The 12,842-nt window shown below is 43.3% G+C and overlaps 1 protein-coding gene across 1 annotated transcript in view; it reads right to left on the bottom strand.

The window, feature by feature from the left end:
- Nebl (nebulette) overlaps window positions 1–12,842 on the bottom strand; it is a 365,083-nt gene that overhangs the window by 224,493 nt on the left and 127,748 nt on the right. Inside the window, exon 3 of the mRNA XM_055593780.1 lies at window positions 8,221–8,305. Coding sequence (XP_055449755.1) covers window positions 8,221–8,305 — 85 coding nt within the window. The remainder of the gene's footprint in view (window positions 1–8,220; window positions 8,306–12,842) is intronic.

The raw sequence follows: 12,842 nt of genomic DNA, 5'->3' as shown, positions 1-12,842 counted from the left end.
AAAAAAGTTGGGCATGATCACACACAAACCTGTAACCCCAGCGCTGTTGGCAGAGGAGACAGGAGAACTGCCACCAGCCTGGTTCAGTGAGAGATCCTGTGTCAAAGGAACAAAGCCGAGTATAACAGATCAGGGTGCCAATATCCCCCGACCTCCATGTGAATGCACACACACACACACACACACACGCACACGCACACGCACACGTGCAGACACACATATACATACACCATACCCAAAAAATTATAAAAGAAATGTTACGAATGATTTTGAATGGGGGCTAGAAAAAATTAACAACTGTAATAAGGAAAACAAAATTTATAGTGTAGAAAAAGTTTAAAAATTTAGAAATGTATTTTTACCTAAACCTTGTTTTTTGAAGGGTTTTTAATGTCACATATTTTCACTACTTACACATGTGGTTATGGGGCAGATACTGTGTGACTGTTCTAAGTCCATTAGTGTTCCTCTACAGAAATAAAAATGACTGCTCAACACCAAAAGATGTGAAGCCCGGGAAAATGAACACCCTGGTCCCTCGCTACCAGCTGTATGGACACTGTGCCCCCAGCCGTTCTCATCTTCCTTTGTGTTGTCTTGAGCATACATCATGTAAATTTAGGCCCATCTTCCAAAGTGAAGTGAATTCTCTGAATAACTTTTTCATATCTGAGGGACCATCCACTCAGGATTGTCAGTCAGAGGTAAAAGGAAGCAAATGGTCATACGATGCCATGACAAATGGCATGGATGCTCTAATGTCTTCTTGGGCAGAATTCTTTAATTGCTAACTTGAGATATTGCGCTGAAAACTTTTGTACAGAAGTTGGACATCATATAAAACTGAAGGCAATTTTATAAGTGTGTCTGACAAATCAACAATTTATACACAAGGGATTGAAATACAAAAGAAAGCTTCTGTATTTCCTCTGCCACACTGGGATTGGAGGAACTAAATGTAGTTCTAGCTACTGTACAGAGTCCATTCCAAAAGACTTAAACAAAGAGTTGTGGTCAATTCAGATCATTTCCATGCTCCTATTTTCATCGTCAAGATGGCGTCTATGTCCCTGTGAGAAGTGAGGGCTCTGTTGGCTTTGGAGAGGAAGGGAAATCTTTGACTCACATTCACATTCCTTTGTCCTTGGTTAAAATCCTCTGGCGTTGGTGGCATTGGTGGCATTGGTACCCTTCTTTGTTGCTTGGTACCCTACAAATATATGATGTCCATGACTGTGGCTGTTGGCCTCATAGTGTGTGTTCTCCCTTGGTGCAGAAAAAAGTAATAATAATCTGCAGATTCCTTGACTCTCACAAAACTAACCACCTCACTTAGCTAACACAATTCTCCCTTGGATACAGGGCACCTCAGTCCCCATTGGAGGTACCCTGGGAGTGCCCTCGACAGCTCCCTACAGGCACCCTGGGACTTGTCCTTCCTCCTATATCTCAGAAGACATTTGGGTATGAAGAACGTAGCTCTGGCTCTCACGCTTTCCACCATCGTGCAGAAGCCCCAGATGTTAAGGGGGGTGGTCTGGGGTATATCTTCTGGGGGTGGTCCTCTGCCCTTAGAAGTTTTTCTTCCATGTATCTAAGATATCTTCTACTTTCTTTCTCAGGGACTTCAGACAGCACAAGAGAAGCCATGATCAAAGCCTTCTTCCTACCTACCTTAGCCAGGAATAGCAGCAGGTTTCCTACACAGAGAACCACAGTCCTCCTTCACAAAGTGGCACGCTCTTTGCTCCCTTCTTTGGGGTCAAGTGTGACTACTATGGCAGAACATGACTTAAGGGAGAGAAAGCACATGACTCCAGACCAAGGGACTGATAGGCTTTGTAACTGTCCCTCAGTAACAAGAGGAAATTGGCTTTAAGATGACCTCCTGCCCATGTACTAATATTAAAATCCACAGGCACCTAAGCCCCCTATATAAGATGCTATGGTACAAGCATGTCATCTCTAGATTGCTTAGAACTCCTATCATAATATAGATGCCACATAAATACTGTGCATTGTTTAGAGACTGGTGACAGGTTTGGGTTTTTGGGGGGTTTTTTGTTTTCTGTTTTTGTTTTTTTTTTTTAATCTAGGACATAGTATACATATTCAATTTCTCTTGCAAATATCTTTGACTTACAGGTTGAATCCTTACGTATAAAATCCAAAGTTGTGGAGGGGGAAGAGAGATAGATAGATAGATAGATAGATAGATAGATAGATAGATAGATAGATAGATAGATAGATAGATAGATAGACAGATTCTAGAACACTTAATAGTGGCAAAGTAATCTGTGGCCTGCTCACAGGCACAATGTCCACAGCCTCCATCAAGAGGTGCAGGTTGGAAAAGCGGAAAAGTCATCAATGAATCAGCTGTGCTGAGACTCAGGAAACATATGGAAGGACAGTGGGTTGTTTTGGAAGACTAAAAAGGACAGTACCAGGCCCTTGCAATTAAAGGGTCCAGAACCCTGTCATAACACAGCACTTCAAAACATCTCGTCTATCCTCCTGTCTCTCACTATTGATACTGTTGTCTCTTACACCATTTTAGTCAGGAGTAAGAGGGGTGATTTATGGGAAATTATAGAAAATGGCAAAGTCTCAAAGTTAGAGTTAGCATCTGCTCAGCATTCTCTGTTCCCTGACAGAAACACACTTTGTCAGTGGATTCATGTTTCTCCTTTGAAGTTCTTATTCACATTCATCCCTTCCTAGATAGGAGACATAATCTCTCCTTATTTTCATGAGCTCAAAACATCGAAGAGAAACACACCAAAGCCTCTCTCCATGAACTTTTACCTCCACATCCACAAAAGCATGAGAATCATGGGAGAATCCGCCTAAAGGGGGAAGCAGAGAACTGACACCTGAAAGTTGTTTTCTGACCTCCTCACATGGGTCGTAACACACACGTGCCCACAGTTGAACATACACACAGCAATAACGTTATTTTTAACTGGGTGTTGTTACTCATGCCTATTATGCCAGCATTTAAGAGGCAGAAGCAAAAATCATGGGTTTGAGACGAGCCTGAACTACCATGTCAAACAAAAATAAATATGATAATTAAGGAGCCGGGGAGATGGCTCAGTGGGTAAAGTGGCTGCTGTACAAGAATGAGGAGCAGAGTGTGTGACCCGGGAACTCAGGTAAAAGAAGCACATGTCTGTAACCCCAGCTCTGGGAGTCAGAGACAGGCAGTCCCCAGGGCTTGGTGAAACAATTAACTTCGGGTTCAGTGAGAGGGTCAATCTCAATCAATCAATGAATCAATCAACAATCAATCAATCAGTAAGGTAGAGAGCACCAGAGGAGACCTCTGGCCTCTGCATGACCATGACGAGGCAAGCATATCTGGGCACATAAATTCATGCTCACAGACATGCACACACATATAAAATATAACAATATCAGTACAATAATCTCAATTGTCTCTAAAGGTCATGTCACAACTGCTACTTTCCCTTAAAAAGAAAACCAGCTCTTGGGGTGGGGCTCAGAGCTGTAGAAAAGTGTGGCAAGCACTCTGCCACTGAGCCCCATCCCCAGACACCAGAGAATGCCTCTCAAAATGCAATTGCCACTTGCTTTGGGCAATCACTAACACTCTCTTGGGTGTCACCTAAACACCCAAGAGTAGCTGAAGAAGACCCTCTCAAAATGGAATATGGAATGAAGAAGGACAGGAAGGTAGTGAGAAGGGAGAGAGAGAGAGAGAGAGAGAGAGAGAGAGAGAGAGAGGCATGCCACAAAACTCCCCGTGTGAGATTTGTGGGGCTTCTGGTGAGCATGTCTCCATCATGCTCACAAACATATCTGACTCACTATGCTCCCTATAAAAGCAATCATGTTCCCTCTTAATGCTAACTGCTATCATAAGCTACCCTCTATGATGAGTGTTTTCTACGCCTCTGCAAAAGCTTGAGAGATGAAAGCAGAACCAACAAGGAGTACAAACCATCTGTATCCTGGCCACAATCATCCTCCACTAAAGAACAAGGCAAGGCCCAATCCCTAGTGCTTCCCTACCGTTAATTAAGTAGAGATGCTACTAACATTTCATCTTCATTTTGAATAGTAGCTTTCAAAGTTGTGTCCTCTAAAGTTCAAGGTCCCCCAAAGCCCTGGCAGTGGGATAGTAAAGAGAAGTGGGAATCAGAGAGGAGTAGGAGTTTGTCCCTAGGGTACACACTTTGTTCTCTTTCCAAGGGGCAGAGGTGGGCATACACTGGATAACTGTTTTAAAAATCATCTCCCTAGCAATAAAAAATGTCTATAGACTCCTGACCCAGAGAACTGACAATATTTGAGCATTCTCTTTCTCAAAGAGAGTGCGGACCACCCAGGCTGGGAAGATAGGCATTTCCTATAACAGAGTATTAAACAGTAAGCTCAGGGGACTCCCTACATAAGGAGCTTTCATCTGGCTGAGGGTCTTAAACATTTAAGAGTTCTCCAAGTTAAATGTTTGGCTTCCAATTTTCACTTGAAAGTTAGCTCTGCGGAAGTCGAGGCTCAATTTCTTTTTTACCTTTTTTTTTTTATTACATTCCTCACGTGTGAGTGTGCATGTGTGAATGCTCTTGTACACACGTCATGGCACACATATGGAGGTCAGAGGATAACTTGGAACGTTTGGTTTCCTTCTTCTATCATGCGGCTCTCAAGGACTGAACTCAGGTCCTCGGGCTTGGTGGCAAGTGCCTTTACCCACTAAACCACCTCTCGGCAAGGTAGGGCTCAATTTAATACCATAAAAAGGAGATGTTGATCCCCAAGTGAGCTCTAAAAACCTAATGCCCCACAGTGATTTCTCCACTGAAGAGAAAATTCCTCTTGCTCTCCTTGTTGAATGGGTTACTCAGGCCAGTGGGGTCATGAGCACCACTGATGCAATTTTTTTGAAGAGGTTCACCTGGTGATACCTGATGAAAGGGGAGCTAATAAGGATAAAAGAGCTTTCCCTTCCTCTTGATCGTCGGGTTCCAGAGCAATCCACGTCCACCACACTCGTGGCTGGCCACGTGGATGTCCCCAGCTGTATGCAAGCTGTATGCTGTATGTCTGTGAGACACTGTTTTGCACAGTCCCGAGATGCTTCTTCTGGAGTGCTTGCTGGCTTCCGGCATTTGCTTCCTGGGGACAACTTGGCACCTATAGAGCCAGTATACACTTGAAGGGGTGGAGGAGGAGTTAAGAATGCTGGAAGCACCAGTGATCCTCCAGAAAATGCTGGGAAGGGAAGAAAAGAAGAAAAGGTAGAGATAATGACAGGTAACCATAGATATTTGCCTAGACGGGACTGAAAATTAATTTTGTTGTTTCCTTCATTTTTTTCACTTGATAAATCAGCTAATGATGTGAGAGAACATAACTAGTATTAGGCGAAGAATTCTAAAAGATTTCAGAATTTGAAAACTCTGAGATATGAATCTATTTAATTCGTGTAACATCACAATTTGCCAAAATAAGTAAACAAAAAATTAACAGTTGATCTTCCTCCCAAACCAGTGAGCTGCTCAGAATTGCAGAGATCAAGACTCTAAGGAAATGGTCTGTTGCAGGATCAGATCATTTAATAAATTAAAATTAGATTTTTAAATGCCGTTACTAAGGAGTACAATTAGGGAAGATATCGTTCTATGGTTTTTTTGTTTTGTTTTGTTTTGTTTTGTTTTTTTCAAAAGAGGTTAGCAGAAATGTAACCTCTCGGACAAAACACCAGCGGCCTCTTCCTGCTCCGACAGCACACGGTTCCTCTCCACATGTGCTGAGCACTCCTTGCACAGCAATGGTTTGCTTTATCTTTTCTCTAGGCTTTCTCAGAGCAATAGGACCAGGACACTGGCATTAGGAACACACAGATCCAGGTTTAGTTCTAAGTTTGATCCCTTATTAGGTAAGCATGGAAGATCAAGTTATTTAATTCCTCTATAAGATGTTTCAGGTAAATAAGAAAACAACAACCAACACCTGTCTCAGAGGGCTGTTTGGGAGGTAATTAAATATTTGCTCTTCCGTGCTTGGAAAACAGCAAGGACGGTGATGAAGACAATGACTTCATACCCCTGACCCACTTCCCAGTTCTTGTACATGGGAGGAAATGGGTCCATGTTTCCTGAACAGAGGTGAACTTCCGGCATTGCCTGCCCAATGGCTTGCTTCCCTTTCTTTGTAAAGGAGCTTGTAGTTGAGCAAAATCGTACAGAGAATCTGAGGCTGGTCACGGCCTGGGCTCCCACAGTACTCCTGTTAGCTCTTGTCCCACCCACGTGGTATCATCTGTTCATGCTAGTTCCAAAGTCAGCAGCTTGCTACATGGGGAAGAAGGAAATTAGCCGTCCACAAAGCCACAAGCTCCTTTTCAGTTTGTATTTTCAAAGCCATGCATGCAGGAGGGAGCCATTAGGTCCAGGCTCTTCAACTGAACTGAAGACACACACAACTGATCACTATGCCCAAAGGGAGTCAGCTGTGTGCTTATAAAAGACAGAGTCAATGTTGCTGTGGGATTCTGCTCAACCTTCAAGGCTCCATCACACTGAGACATGAGCATGAAACTCTATTCCATCCAATCCACACAGAACCCTCTTTGTGAGTCTATACCGTCAATTAAGCCTAGTTATTGCCTATGTGTGCTGTCCTCTGTCCTCACTACTCTGTAGGCTCAGTGAGAAGAGGGTTAACCAACTTATTATAACTTATAACCAAGTTATTTCCTGCTGTACCAGGGTATGAAACAGGCAGGAAATAAGCATTTGATTGCTGGACTGATTTCTATTTGCTGATATGTTCTTTACTAGTTCTCCACAATTATCTGGTGACCGCTGACTTGGAAAGAAGAAAGATGTAGTGATGTACATAGGCTGAGCCCGGGTCCTGATACCTCTGGGATGTAAAGCAAGGAAGTCTTCACCAACACAAAACAGCATCTTGCCTTAGCCAGTGCCCCGTTTTGAAATTAATGGCTTAGCGCACCAGGACTCACATTTTATACAAAGCATACTTTAGCTCCCGACCAATTTTCACAATATTAACCAACAATGAATTCTACTTTGCACTCTATTCCTGTCATCAAATGGACTGAGAAATGGTTCCAAGTCCCACAGAAAGAGACTGAAGGCAGTCACAAGCTCCCATCACGAGCAGCTAAACCACAACAGAAGGTTTCTCACCCCAAGCAACTGTCAACTCTGGAACAGAACTCCAGACACACATTTTCAAAGATTATTAATTATCTACCCCTTCTCTTCACAAGTTCTTCTCTTTTTCCCTTTTTATATCAGGGCTCTCTAGAACACTGCCATCACAGCATTCACAAACTTCCTCACATGATACTCGTGGCCACCTCCTGAGCGCTAACAAGGCAGACTGTCTTGCTTCACTGAAGTACAAAGAACTTGGGCAGCTCATGCAAGGCCACACCACCACATCTCAGGGGGCTGCTACCCTTTCCTCCCACCTCTCCCCTCTCGTCCTCCCTCCCTCCCAGGTGCGGTTTTCACTGCATCACTGACTGATAACCTGCCAAGAACTTACTCGGCATCTCCCTCTACCATGTCAGTCAAGGGAACTTCTTTGAAAGGATGTCCTGTGTTTTGCATTGAGATTAGGTGTCCCCGTAAAAAACCCTGCCACTCAAAACCCTAATCCTAGCCCAAGTGCTTCAACATATTGAAGGCAAGTTGGCATCTAAAATGGTTGACTGGGAGCCAATTGTGGCGTTCTAATCTTTGTTCATGCTGTCAATGTGACATATGAAAAAATATGAATAAAGTGACAGGATGAAAACAAAGCTAGAAGCTGGTGTTAGATCTACAGACAGAGTGTTAGTCCCACAGGCAATGCAACTGGGTCAAGTTAACACCTTGTGTTTCCCCCCACAGATGCAGCACGGAAAAGCTATTTACAAAATGTTTTTAAATATTTAAGACCAAATAAATCAATTTTGTTGGGAAACATTCACTCTGACCAGAAGTCATTTGCTTGCCCTAGTCCCATGTGAATAACAAAACTGAGAATATGGGGATGATCCAAGAGTGGGAGCAATGCGGATGTTCAGTACTTTCACCCGGATGCCCACATAGCCCGGCTGCCAGTCTCCATGCTGGCAGGCGACTGGCATGAACAATGCAGTGACAACATTCTCAGAAGCACGGGTTAAGGTCCTCTTTAGTACTGGCATCATAAAGCAAGCTTCCTGCCCGTTACCTGGCTCTGCAGTTCGCTTTGCTGCTTCAGACGAAGGTTTTCAGGTGTATCTGCCACTGTGGTGAAGGACTGCTTCGGGTAGTGTCTGTGAAGAAGCATTGGGAAAGAGCATGATGAAAACAACATGCAGGAAAAGCAATGCTCTCACACCAATTTTTTCACCCTTCCCTTCTGCCACAGTGAAAGGGACAGGTGCCCTTGCCTAAGGTCATGTCGTCCTTATTGTAGGTTCCACTCTTTCCCATGACCCTCTGTTGCTAGTTTTTCTCTCTCTCTCCCAAAACTTAAACCCCAGACTCCGTCCTGTTAGATCAAGCACTGGGCCACGCTCAAAATTCTCCCAACTTTGATTATGCCTGCCTTCGTCACCCTCACCACTCTAGCTTGCATACCACCTTTCTAGTCTTTAGCCAAATTTCCTTTAAAAGTGGCTTCACCTCACTGTCTTTGTTCACTTTCTTTTCAATTCTCATCTCAACTCTGCACCACACTTACAGTTTATTTCTAGAAGAATATCTCACCGAAGTGACAACGTCTTCCCATGGAAGCATCTAGTGCTTTTTAGTTCTTTTGCTTGGCCATCCTTCTATTTTGAAATGTGGTTTTTCTCGGTTTCCTTCTCCCCACCCAGTCCCAGCCTAGCTGCTTCTCCCCTGTTTATTTCCTCTCTCGGTCCTGCAGGATCTGCTTTCATGAACACCCCCACAGGCACCTCACAAGGGCTGCCTCATCTGCTCACTCCACACCACCACCTGAGAGATCCTTCCCATTCCTGCAGCCTTTAGGGCCTGCTATTTGCTGATTTCTTTACAACTCAGTTTTCAGATTCAGTGGAATTTCCCTTTGAACATCCCACAACCACCACAAACTCTGTCAGCCTGCAGCTCAGCCATTTATCACCCTTCCCATCCCTAAAACACATGCCTCCTCCGTTTTCTGTTTTCCCATTCTTATTGGGATTGAAATGAATAAGTCATATACCTTGGGGTGACCTTAACATCTGACACATTAACCAGGTGACATCTCTATCTGATACACACACACACAGGATAGAGTACTTGCTGGTCTTGCCTTTCCTATCTAAATTGCTGAAATAAATGATCCAAGTGTAAATCTGGTTACATGGCCAGGCCAGACCTCTCACTGGTGTAATAGTGTCCCCTGATCTGAGAATAAAGCCCAGGCTCCTGTCCCCAAGGGGCCGTGTGTCCAGCCCGCTCCTAAGCTCTCACTCATTCTGTACTCTGGTCAAGAGGATTGCTTCTGTCCTCAGAGTTCACCCTTCTTGTTCCCCTCTCCCATGGAAACACCCTTCCTCTCGCCTGGAGCGTCTGTTTCCCACTCCACTCCCTTTGATAACCCTGCTTTTCTTTCTGATCTTGCATAGATGTCACCCACTCTAGGATGAATTCCTGGCCTGCCAAGTTAGGTAGGAACAGGCTCTGAATATACTTTTCTCCCCTTGTGCTTCACATCCTCATTCCTGTTTTCTGACTAGCCTCCCCCTTCCCCCTCTGATGAAAGTTCTGTGATAGTAAGAACTGGCTGTCCCGTCCCTTGTCAGGGTACTTTCTTCACACCATCTCCAAGCCTACTGGTGCCTGGCTTACAGTGTGAGTGCAGTAAATATTTGCATGGGGGAGGGGCGGAGGGAAAGAGAATGGACAATGATACAGGGATATATACAATCAGAATAACTTCTAATGTTCTCCAGCACCGTAAGGTGACTATGATTGACATCAATTCATTAGCTATTTTAAAACAGCTAGTAGACAGGACTTGAGCTGTCCCAACACACAAAAAATGATATATTTGTGTGGCATGAAAGATATGCCAGCGACCCTAAACTGATTGCTATACATTGTACACATCTATGTAAAGGCCATTTTGTGCTCATAAATATGTATAAACATATTAAAGATAAACATAATAAAGAGTCCAGACAAAAGAAATGGAAGAATAGTGAGAAACGAAGACAGGCAAAGCCAAAGAGAGCAAGGCGGGTTACAGGAAAGCTTTGACCTAGCATGTGATGCAGATACACATTGTCTCATCGGACAGACACGCAGCTTGCCTTTCAATGTGACATTCAGGTGGCGGGGAAGTGGCATTTGCTCGCTTCCTGTAGGAAAGTAAACACTGACTCATAACACAAACACCCAGCTGAAACATATAGGACACGTCTAGCCAATGTGACTTGATGCATAAAATCCACGAAGCTTGGACCTGCTCCTCAAAGGACGCGTTTCCTCCACCCTCCCAGGCCCCTTCTTTGTTGATGTTCACCTGTGTCGCTTTCTGTGGTTTCTCTATGGTTTTGTAACCTTGTGCAATGAGATGTGGGACAGGAAGATCTAGCACCCTCCAGTAAATTATCACCCCACAGCACCAATGTTCCAGGAAACTGGAATTAACCCCAAAACTACTGAAATCATCTTAACTATGTTTTGTTAGCATTCTTCAAAAGCCTTCACATTTTTCTTGCCTTTTCTGAGCACCCACAGACCCAATTTGCATTTTTTTTGCAACATCTGGAGCTGTGTTGGTATGGGATCATGATATAAGTCACTCTTCCAAAGTTTACAAGAACAGTTGACCTAAATGGCTCAAGTTCATTGTTGTACTTTTCCTGAACTAATACTGCCAAGAGATCATTTCTCACATGGCCCTGAGTCCCGAGGGTCATCTCTTCCTCATCTTCTCTTCTGACTCAGACCAAGAGCACAGACAGTCAAGTTGCTGGCCAGTAGATTCACTGAGTCTAGTAAGTATCTGCAGTAAACAGTGTCTTCCTCTCATGCCGGAGCCAGAGATTCCCTGGAGACCAGGCCCTTCTAAGGACAACTTTGCACTCTGCTCCAGACAACAGACAGGTCGATATGGACAGCAAGCTCCCCTGAGGGTTGGACTGAAACTTGACCTTCATTAGACCTTAAATGGAGCCACTGTAGATTACCATACTTTAGGGCTGTAATAACATTTAGCAAGATTTTTTCCAAAATGTATTCTATGACATTACATAAAGTCTCACAGATATCTGCAGAGTTCCCCTATGTTTCATTCAAGAAATCTATCATGCTATCTGTTTCTAAACCATAATCAAATTGCACTCTCACATGTGCTAAGAAACCTTTAGCCCACTCAGCCCTGATATATCCACTTGCATGGGAACTCATTTGGGTGGGAGGGCATACTTCTTGAAGCAATGTTAACCTGCCAATCATGTTCAAGTGAAAAAGTTCACATGAGCCTTTCAAGAACAAGCTAATGTTAATAAAAACTGCTTTACCGTATTCTAGGGTTTTCTATTTGAAAGGGAAAAATTATTTCTACCTTGCAATCTTCCTAATCACTCAAACTTCTAATTTCGATGTATTATTTCATGAAAATCATCTATTCTTAACATTGGACTTTAAGATGAAAAAAAATAGAATGGATTTTAACTCTTCAAATATGTGCATGTAAAGAAACACCACTTTTATATGTTTGCTCTTAGCAGCACATATGAAGTCCTATTTAGAAAGAGGGTTCAAAAGTGACTGAAAATGCGGGTGTTCTTTTTTAGAAGACACAGTTTGCTAACCTGATTACAAAACAGCAGACTTACTGACAGGTTGTGCAAAGTTACAGTTATATTTACAGCTATAAAAAGATGCCAAGACATCACACTTTCTCCAATATCCTTTTCAAACCTGCCATTCAGTGATTTTTTTCATAGTAGGTTAATCTATATATAGCTTTCTCTAAAGACTGTGACAAAATGAAATTATCTAAAAATCTCAATATGGAAAGAAAAGCCCAGCTTACTTTATTTATTTACATATATGTGTGTGCATATATGCATGGATATGGTGTGCATGTGTGTGTTTATGCACATACAAATGTGTGCATACGGATGTGAAGGCCAGAAGACAACCTCAGGTGTCTACCTTATTCTTTGATACAGGGTCTCTCATTTTCTGAGTCTCATGAATTAGAGTAAGCCAGAAGGCCAGTGAGCCCCAGGAGTCCTGCCTCTATCTATGCAGCATCAGGATCATAAGCCCACACGACTACACTCAGCTTCTTTTAAACATGGATTCTGGATAATCATCTCAGGTCCTCAGCTTGCACAGTAAGCACTTTACTGACTACGCTGGCTCTTCAAATCCACAGGTTTTAATTTGTGTGAGTACTCATGGCCTGTGGATTTGATAGGTCAAGTCACAGAGCTAGCAAAATTCCAGATCTGTGGTCTTCAAAAAAAATTCTTGTCAAGAAATAGTAGACCTTCATGAGTTGGGAGCATAAGGCTCAGAAGAAATAAGTGTAACTACAGAGTGTATTGTATAAAGTAGTATTGACAAAGTCAGAGAAGCCTCATTAATTCTGCCATCTGGGTAAATCTGAAAATGCTGTCAAACGCTGGGTTTTTCGAGGCCATATCCAAATAGTAACAATCATCTGAATTAACCTAACAATCTTCTCCGAAGCAAGAGTCTCATCTCCAGCTACCCACAATCCAGCTCTATTCCAAAAGAAGGAAGGAGGAAAGGAAGGAAGGAGGGAGGGAGGGAGGGAGGGAGGGAGGGAGGGAGGAAGGAAGGAAGGAAGGAAGGAAGGAAGGAAGGAAGGAAGGAAGG

This window comes from Psammomys obesus, unplaced genomic scaffold (assembly GCF_907164565.1).
Source record: "Psammomys obesus unplaced genomic scaffold, mPsaObe1.curated_primary_1811, whole genome shotgun sequence".
Lineage (NCBI taxonomy): Eukaryota > Metazoa > Chordata > Mammalia > Rodentia > Muridae > Psammomys > Psammomys obesus.
This window is presented reverse-complemented; position numbering and strand designations above follow the sequence as displayed.